The sequence below is a fragment of the Drosophila biarmipes genome, chromosome 2R (genome assembly GCF_025231255.1).
Source record: "Drosophila biarmipes strain raj3 chromosome 2R, RU_DBia_V1.1, whole genome shotgun sequence".
Taxonomy (NCBI): Eukaryota; Metazoa; Arthropoda; class Insecta; order Diptera; family Drosophilidae; genus Drosophila; species Drosophila biarmipes.
This window is the reverse complement of record NC_066615.1, coordinates 17,192,011-17,201,285: the sequence shown is the minus strand read 5'-3', so window position 1 is coordinate 17,201,285 and position 9,275 is coordinate 17,192,011. Positions and strand designations below refer to the sequence as shown.

At 42.3% G+C, this 9,275-nt stretch overlaps 2 protein-coding genes across 2 annotated transcripts in view; both read right to left on the bottom strand.

Moving 5' to 3' along the window:
• Positions 1–406: 406 nt before the first annotated feature.
• LOC108036237 (CDK-activating kinase assembly factor MAT1) lies at positions 407–1,629 on the bottom strand. Its single transcript, XM_017112245.3, has one exon. It carries the CDS (start codon positions 1,504–1,506, stop codon positions 544–546), a length of 963 nt encoding a protein of 320 aa, XP_016967734.1. The 5' UTR covers positions 1,507–1,629; the 3' UTR covers positions 407–543.
• A 250-nt stretch (positions 1,630–1,879) lies between these two features.
• Positions 1,880–9,275, bottom strand: part of LOC108036412 (uncharacterized) — a 48,864-nt gene continuing 41,468 nt past the window's right edge. Inside the window, exons 5-8 of the mRNA XM_017112538.3 lie at positions 4,098–4,260; positions 3,767–4,035; positions 3,095–3,298; positions 1,880–3,037 (exon numbers count right to left, since the gene is read on the bottom strand). Coding sequence (XP_016968027.1) covers positions 2,780–3,037; positions 3,095–3,298; positions 3,767–4,035; positions 4,098–4,260 — 894 coding nt within the window. The 3' untranslated portion in view covers positions 1,880–2,779. The remainder of the gene's footprint in view (positions 3,038–3,094; positions 3,299–3,766; positions 4,036–4,097; positions 4,261–9,275) is intronic.

Here is a 9,275-nt window from a genome sequence, read left to right as displayed (position 1 = left end):
TCGTTTTAATGCTGCTGATTCTTAAGCGCACTACGATTCAACTACTCAAGGAGAGGTAAGACTGATGTGACTGAGCTAGATCTTTGAGTAACCATTTCCTTTACAAAAAGTATCAGGCAGTAGTTCCAATATCCCGAAGGGCAGAGGACAAGAGGAATCGGCTTTTTATCTACCAGTTAACTTAAACTTGGTTCATAGTCTATAAAGCCCACCGTTTTGTTTCTATTAAGATTACACAAAAATCTCATGAGTATTATTTTACTGCCAACAAATTTAAGAACGTTTGTTTAAAATAAATGAGTTGTTTTAACTTTGCTTCAATGTTTTGTTATTGCAAAACAAATTTAGTTTAGACAAACAGACGCTTGTTTGATTATTTTTGCTGGGTTAAAGGTCATTTATAACGTACGATATAGCATTTATTTCATTACAATATATTAAGTAGATTACAAGTTAACTGAATGGATTCGTATAGGACACATTTGTTCAACAAAAGTAAGCGTTCTGGTGCTCTGTTTGTGCGATGTCTCCATCTTCCGGGGTCTAGGTGCCCGCAGCCACGCCCGCCGTAGCTGTGTAGTAGAGTCCCTGCAGCGCCTCCTGGAGCGCCCGTTCGCAGGCCAGGGTCGATGTGAATCCGCCGGCGTTCTCCTGCGGGGTTTCGGAGCGTATGTGGGTAATGTAGCCCCTGGCCACGATCTCGTTGGTGGACGGCATGACGGGACCCTCGCTCAACGCAACCAGCGGCTCGTAGACGAACAGCGGACCCTCCTCCGACTTGGGGACAGGCAGCAGACTGGGATCCGCCGTCTGGCCGAACTTGATGCCCGTGGAGAACTCGTTGACGGGCTTCGGCGGAGGCAGTTGCTTCTCCTCCTCCCGCTGTTTCTCTGCCTTCTCAGCAAACTCGGTGACAATCTGGGCGGCATCCTTGCCGCTGTACATCAGCTCCTCGATCAGCGCCTGCTTGTCGCGAGCCTTCTTCTTCTTGTGCTCGTTCTCCAGCTCTTCAAGCTCCTTCCTGCGCGCCTCCTCTTGCACCTTCTCCAGCTCCAGCATCTCCTCCAGAGCGTACTCATCGCGACCCACGCGGGTCTTGTTACGCTGGATGACCTCTCGATTGTCCCGCTTGTACGCCTCGATCCGCTTGTTCGTCTCGATGATCTCGATGTTGTTGCACAGGTTGTACACAATGTCCTCGATCTCCTCCAGATAGTCATTGTACTCGGCCAGCGAGGCGAAGTCCTCCTCGCGTTTGTTGTAGTCGCGCAGTATGCGCCGGCGAATGTCCACCTCCTTCTCCACCATGGGATCCTCGAAGAGCTGGACGCGAAAGTTGTTGCGGCGCAGGGGCACCATGCACTCGGGACAGGCACCAGACCCTTTGAGGAACAACAAGTCTACGCAGGATTCGCACAACGTGTGGCCGCAAACGTTGACCATGAGCTTGAGCGACGGATTCCGGTACTTGGTGGTCTTGCACCGAGGGCACGCCTGGTCGTCCATGGCGGCGCGAGTCTGTCTGTCCTATATCCAGTCCCTGAACTACCAAATCCACCAAGAATCAATGAAAGTTCCTCAATAACAATAATTTGCCGGCTGTTGTTTCCGATAAATCGATAGATGTGACTACGGGAGATGATTATTTTTGGGGTTGTTATCGGCTCAGAGATTCTATACAATTATAGCTAAGACTCGAACCATAATTACAGCGTTGCCAGACATTGCGCAAAATCAACGGTTGGAAATTTTAAAATAAATTATAAAGACTGCGAGTGAATCAAAAGTATATTTACATAAACAGGAGAATTGGCTAGCTGGTCATTTATATAGATAGATTTATACATTCCCTTTTAACCCAATAGCCCAAAAAAGCTCGTTTCTTTTAACATTTTTATTTCAAACAGCATACGCGGTAGTTGTTCACATTAAGAGTAGAGTTTAAATATGTTTTCTTTAAATATACACGCACTTTTATGTCATACGTATTTTGATATATGTGTTCTGAGTGTATATGCATTAAATAATTCAATAATTTACATTAACCAAACCACGCCCAGCCATCGGGCAGGCCGTGGGCAGCGGTCTGTTTTACATTTGTTTTAGCTGCGTATTAACATTTACAATTTAAATACATTCAATAAACAGTAGTAGTGACATCATATACACCTCCTAAATATATGCAGTTTATATGCGTATGCGAAGATAAAAGCATTGCCAAGCAGTTGATCAAAGTGGCCCAAAGGATCTTGGGCAGGTTAGTTGCATGCGTAATACTTGAGAGAAGGACTGAGTGGGTGAGTGGGGCGTTTTTGTTTTCGTTTGGGTGGGTGCGATATAAAAGCACTGTTGAAATACGAGGCGTACTCCTAATATATTTAGACTAACTTATGCGCTAGGAAGAGGACCTACTCGATTTATACAGATTGATTTAGGCGATTACAGTAGATATTCATAAGTTTAGTTAGGGGGAGGAAAGCATATTATGTATGTAGAGACAGAACCTAAAAAAGAATCGAAGGCGTCTTGTCTTTGTATAGGTTCTCAACAAATTTGTCGATTCAATTAGAAATCGAATCACTGTAAATATCACAATTTAGTTAACACATATACAAATTTAATTGTAATAACTAAAATAAATGTACGTAAGCTTGTCGTCGTCATTAACAATAGAGTAATCTACCAGTAGTTACAGCAGCTGCATTTACAGGCTGCAGCCTAATGTCGCATATGGGGGGTTGTGATGGGAGGAGCCGAGAGGAGAGGAGATCCCAGCCACCTAGCCCTGCAAGGCGGTGACCTCCTCCTCCAGCTCGGCCTCCACCTCGTCGATTTTGGAGCCGCTGCATCCACGGCACTTGCAGCAAATGATGCAGGGAGCGGCGAGGAGCAGCAGCGGCGAGGCCACCAGCAGCAGGATGCCGAAGCCGGCGAAGATGCCGATCACCTGGGCACGATGCCAGACCACGGAGGCCCTGGAGTGGCCCAGCTTGTTCTTGCACGGTCCCTTGTCGTAGTGGCGCAGCAGAAAGTCATCCTGGGTTAAAACCAAACAAATTCAGTAATAATTACACTAGGTAATTGAAGTTCTTACATCCAAACTGGCCAGGCAGTACCAGCAGAACACGTGCTTGCAGCGCTTGCACATCATCTGGGCGCAGCCCTCGTCCTTCTCGATGGGCACCGCGCACATGGGGCAGCACTTGATTAGCTCGTTGTCGAAGGGAATGCCAATGTCGTCCTGGCCATCGGCAATCAGGCGGCGTCCAAACTCCTCGCAGCTTATGTTCGGGTGGTACTGCAAAGGGACAAGCGAAAACCATATAAATTACAAGTCTATTTTATTTAAAATAATACGATAAATGCTTTTTTTGTGATAAAAAAAGTGATACTTTTGTTTAACCAAATGTTTTTTAGTTTGGAAATATAAAGAGAAGCTACTCTACGGTAATAAAAAACAAGGGTTTATTTAACTGTACGTGTCTAAAAGTATGCAAATAATAAAGGATAGTGATAGAATGGTTAAGAACCATGAAGGCCAACAAATAAATTATTGCATAGTTTTAGACACCCAAAAAATACATTTTTTAAATGATTATTTTGTTTCAATATGAATCAACTACAAAATGAACAATTAAACATATTTAAATTGTAAATTAAACTTTAAAGTGGAAAAATAAATTTTTCAGGTTCAAAAAAAAATGTGTTGTTTATTCCCTGTTTATGACAATACCACCGGAAGGGCAGGACAAAGCTGTACACTTACCGCCTTTTTGCAGAGGCCGCAGAATTCGTCCTTGCAGGAGGGACAATGCACGGACACCGAGAGCACGGCTGCCCCGTTTCCGGTCGAGCCACCTGCGCTTCCGCTTCCGGCCGCCTCCTGCTGCGGGCTGTAGCTCTGCGACGTCGACGGCGACTCGTCCATTTGGCAAATGGCGCTGGACTGGCCGGGCTGCGCCGGTCCGCCCACCGTGCAGATGGTCTCGCAGCCAGCCCGTGGACACCAGGTGCGCGTCTTGTCCAATTCGATTTCTGAAAAATGAGAAAAGGCACAAAGTTAATGGAATTATTCTATGACTAAACCAAAAACCCACCTCGATTCAGCCGATAACGATGGTGCTTCTTCAGCAGATTCGTTGTGGTTAGGCTCGCAATCTCGGGCAGGGAAATGGCGCCCTGGGCCGGGCACTTGGCGTCCGGACAGGAAATCTCGTAGGCGCCCTCGGAGATCTCGAACTCCACGTATGCTCGCATGCACTGCAAGTAAATGGGATAAGCCGGAGAATTAGCTAAACAATTTTCACGTCTTAACCTTAAGCCAACTTAAGCTGGGCATATATATCTTCATATATATATACCACCCCCATTTGGGCCACAGCAAAAGTTTGTCAGGGCATTTAGCAAGTTTGGCTGGCATAGTTTTGGGCAGGCAAGCCGCATGGGCCACCGCAAAACTGCGGCTGTCGGAATTATTTCATTTTCCCCCACAAACAAAAGTTGCCGCCTGTGCGGAAGCTTTTATAAATAAAGATTTAAAAGTTTTCCCTTTCCTTCCTGCCACATTAAAATAATGGAATTGCAAACGGAACCGAAGGAAACCCTCAAATGCTTCGACACCAACCATATTTTGCCTCCCTGCCCTCTTTTTCCCCCAGCTGGCAAATGAAAAGTTTCTGTGTCCGCAGCACAAAAAAAAAGTGTCTCCTGCGGACATCTCTCCTCCTTTTGGCCAACTTTCTGTTTAGCCGTAAATAATTAAAAGTGAATTTCTCCTTTCTCTCGACGGCTCTGGCTCGAATTTGGGCTACTGGCAACTTTCTGTTTGCTAACTGCAATAATGCAACTAGATATCTCGCTCAAATGAAAGTTTTCATTAAAGCAACTGCATAAGGCACTTTGCGAAATTTGTGTGCACATTAAGGATTTAAAAATAATTACAGTTCTTTGGGTTGTAAATGCATAAGATTGTTAAAATAAAACCGAAATCGTTTGACATTTCTAAGGTCCAATTTTTGGAATTCCCTTCGTTTATACCAAAAATATTTAATAAAATTGTTGAAGAAATCATAAATAATTAAAAAGTTTTTAATCATACATATTAAAATGTTCCAATGATAAAAACACATTTTTTAATACTATATTAGTTGAGGTAGAAAAATCATTAAATTATTTGCTGAACTCTTTATAAGACCTCTACTTTAAAAAGAAATATCCTTTAAACTTAGTTTTTATTATTTTAAAATTAACAAATGGCATTTTTAAAGACACTTTTTGAAAAATGTATAAAACATAATTTATTGGTTGTTTTTATTTATTATATTATATTTTTTACAGTGAGCACACACACCACCCCGCCCTGCTCCGCTTAACCCCTGCGTTGAGGGCTTCACCTGGCCATCCGTCAGTCAGGCCACAGCAGCCACAGCCTCCGGATTTGCGAGCGCGGCAAAGGCTTTATAGCCGGGCTCTGGAAATGCAGCCCGGAGGTCATGGGTGAGGGAGCTGGGAACTGGTAGTGGGCTCCTGGGAGCGGAGTGATATCCCCTGGCCAGATGGCCGGGTGCCAGCTGGTGCCACAATTTAGTGGCCTGCAGCCTGGATTGTGGTGCAGGTGAATGCTGCTGCTGGCACTTCCTTCCTTTGTGTAGCCCCCTTACTGTATACTTTTCGATTTATCGGGACTAAAATACGGGCGGGGATTATGGTTTTGGCACACAAATTTATTGATAATACATCGGAGCGGCGGCGGCGGCGGCGTCGAAAGGGTTTAATTAAATTCTCGAAAATCAATACCAGAAGAATTTCCCTTCAAATGGCTTTACAGGCCATCCGAGTGACAGATGGGGAAAATGCTGTCGAGCGAATAAATGTCGGCTATAACCACATAAAACATTTATGAGGCCAGCAGCACATGTACAATGTACATACCACGGAAAAGACAAATTTTCCACATTGGCAGGCTCTCGGGGTCTCGAGCCATGGCAACCTTTGTGGGCCGCAGCAATTCTGTAGGCCATTTAAAAAGCCAACTGCCGCAGCTAGATTACAACACCACACCCAGAATCTCCAGCTTGTGTATAAATTAGTATTAATAATGTCAGTTGGCGAATGTTCAGGCAGATGAAATATATACTTTGTGGCAGGAAGGGAGGCAGAAAGTTTACATTTAATATGCGAATTTATTTATTTTATCAGCTGCAGAGCTGGAAAAAAGAAGACGGATGACTCGGTCGCTATAAACATTTCCATAGTTATTGCTGAATAATTCTGGTATAAAGCTGTGCTGTGTACATTTTTCTTGAACTGCTCCTTCGAATTTCCCTTTGGCGGCCTTAGCAAAATAAAACGTCTGATATTTGTTTATTTTGTCCAAGGATTTTCTCTTTTGAATGCAAAGTTTCGCCAATTTAAATTATTTACGCTAGGAAGCAACTCAATCAAAGGAGAGAAAACAAGTCGGAAAAATATGCTTTCTCTTTGCGCACTTTATAGCAATATTCATTAGTTCGTAGTCACGAACGACAGATTTTTTTAAAGAATATTACAATTTTTTACTGAATTTATAGTGCGAACAAAGGAAATCAATGGATATTGAAAAAGCTACATAAATAAATAATAAAAATAATTTATTTATAGATTATGTACACTTATAAAAAAAGTAGTGTAGCTAAAGATTTCGTAAGCCATTTAAATATATTTCAAAATTAAATTTAAATAAGAAAACACTAAATTTAACAATTAAAGTTATTTTGAAGCATTTAAACTTTTTGTTTTAAATTAAGTTTATAAAGTTTGCTGACTTAAAATGTTAAAATTAAATATATCAAACACTGTATAGAATATTTTCTACTAAAATTTTGAATACTTTAAAATTTAATGATTACCATCATATTGGAAATTTCAAATACAATATGTTAATATTTGTGTTGACTAATTTATTTTTTATTAGTGTATCTATAGGCCTAAAATTCCAATACGTTTTATTGTAGCATACTTTTCTGCGTCTAGCCTGGTAATTGCAAGAAATAGGTTTCATTAGGCGACATCGTGCATGAAAAGCTTAATGAATGGGCCAGACCCAAAATCCACATCCTTAAAACACACACACAGACATTTCCCGGTGTAATCCTGGCCAGCAGATATTGCCAATTACACGCACGCCCGCCCGGAATGAAAGGGAGCAAGTGAAGCCGGGAACACGCGCATCTGCTCGCTTTAATCTAACTCATTAGCGACGACACTTTAATTAATATGCCAGCTCGTCCTTGTCAGAGTCCGAGTCCCGTGTCCTGCGCCCGCCGATGTCCTGAGATGACAGGATCGCTGACCGGCAAATGAATTGCCACGACAACGTGCGCAAGACGCGTCATAAATGCAAATTTATGGCAAATGATTACATTAATGCTCTGCCGTCGTGGGCCACAGCCACCATGAACTTTTAATGCCACATTCTGATTTAATTAGCCTGATTTACACGGCCATCAGGAGCAGCGGCGGGGGAATACGTGTTGAATGCCAATTGGTAATTGATGCACGGAGAAGAAGTATCTTACAAATTAGTCAACTAACCAGATCTATACATGAGGATTCCCTATGGCCGTATGCCACTGGTTTTTACTTTGATTTAATAGTTGGTTCTATTTAAATAAGCTAGGGACAAGAAAAGAAAATAATATAAGCTAAGATCTTTACCTATGCTAAAAGATATTCTATTGAAATGTAATCTAGTTTCATAAAGCCATAAGCAGAATTATTTGATATTTTAAGCATCTAAACTATTGCCCTAACCCTTTTGTTTATGTTACAGAATTTAGTTTACTTTCGCAAAATATTAATATATTTTTACCAGTGTAACTTCACCCGGAGCGCCCTGAATCAACGGCAGATGTGTGTCCTCATCTATTTATAGTTGCCTGCCAAGTCGCCAAGTTGGCACTAAGTCAATCCCATCACAAAGGAGCAGGACAACATTGTCAGTGTCCAGGATATTAGACGCGGGCAGTAACCCAATCCGCTTAGCAGTATACCATGGTTGATATTGTGACTTGTTTGCGACATAATATTGCAACAGGAAATGCGGAGTAAGCGTAGGAGGCGGAAGGATACTATATACGGTTTGTTTTTGGAATTCAGCACGCGGCGGTGGGGATAAACATTGGAAATTTAATGATGTTGCCGTCAATTGAAATGCAAGCGCAACAAGCGACCGAGGCGGCAAAGGATATAAAGATAGTCGTAGAGATAGAAACAGGACACCCGAGAAAGGTCGCTAAGCAAAGCGATAACGAATTTTAAATGTTTTAGAAGTTAGGTCTAAGTGAAAGATTCTACCTAAAAGAAAAGTCGTAGAAATAGTCCTAAAAATAGAAATTGTTTACCGGTGACAATTCACCACCTTCTTACCTTGCTGCATTATTTTATACCCAAATAGTTCCTAATAACAAGGATTCCTTCTAATCAGTCACCCTAAACCCTGAATTTGAAAATCAGATATTTTATACCATATAATCCAGCGGATCGCCAGGAATAATAGCCATTGTTAAACCTCCCCTACGATTTCCATAAACAATGCTAGTCCTCGACGACCCTGAACTGTCACCTTTTTCTGGAACCAAATCGTGACCAAATCGAATGAAACCCATTTGTGCTTGGGAATCGTCATAAAAGCCGCCAGCTCACAACCGAGATCCGCCATATATCCACCTGCTCCTCCTTCCTTTTGGCACCCTTACTGTGCTGTTTGTGTGTAAAATTGAATTTAAATTGCATGTCCAGAGTTCCACTTCCGTTTCCGCTCCCCTCTGCAGTGGAGCATTGAATTTCAATTGATTGGAAATGCTCGGTCCATGACAGAGGAATCCCGGCTCTAATGCCAGTCCCTGATAATGCCAGCAACTATTTTGATAACTAGGAGAGAAGAGAAGAGCAGGCGAGAGTCTAGAATTTAAGAGGATTTAGTCAAGTCTATTTTCATCTCCCTTATGGGCTACTATTTTTTTGGGTGTCTAAAAAATTATTTAAATTATGCTAAGCGCCTGAAAGCCGGGCCCGGAGAGTTTCGGCAAGTTTACATTCCATTTCCTATGAAACACATCTCGGGTATTATTGAAAAACTCGTCAGAGGACTCAAAACACCTGGTGTCAACGCTGCCAGAGAGGCAATAAAGTTTCTCATTTCCGGTCTAGACACAAAAACACAAATTCCGCTGGCTTATTTAAATGCAATTTGTGATTGCTGAGTTGACAAAATAAAGTGATGGGGCCTTTAATAG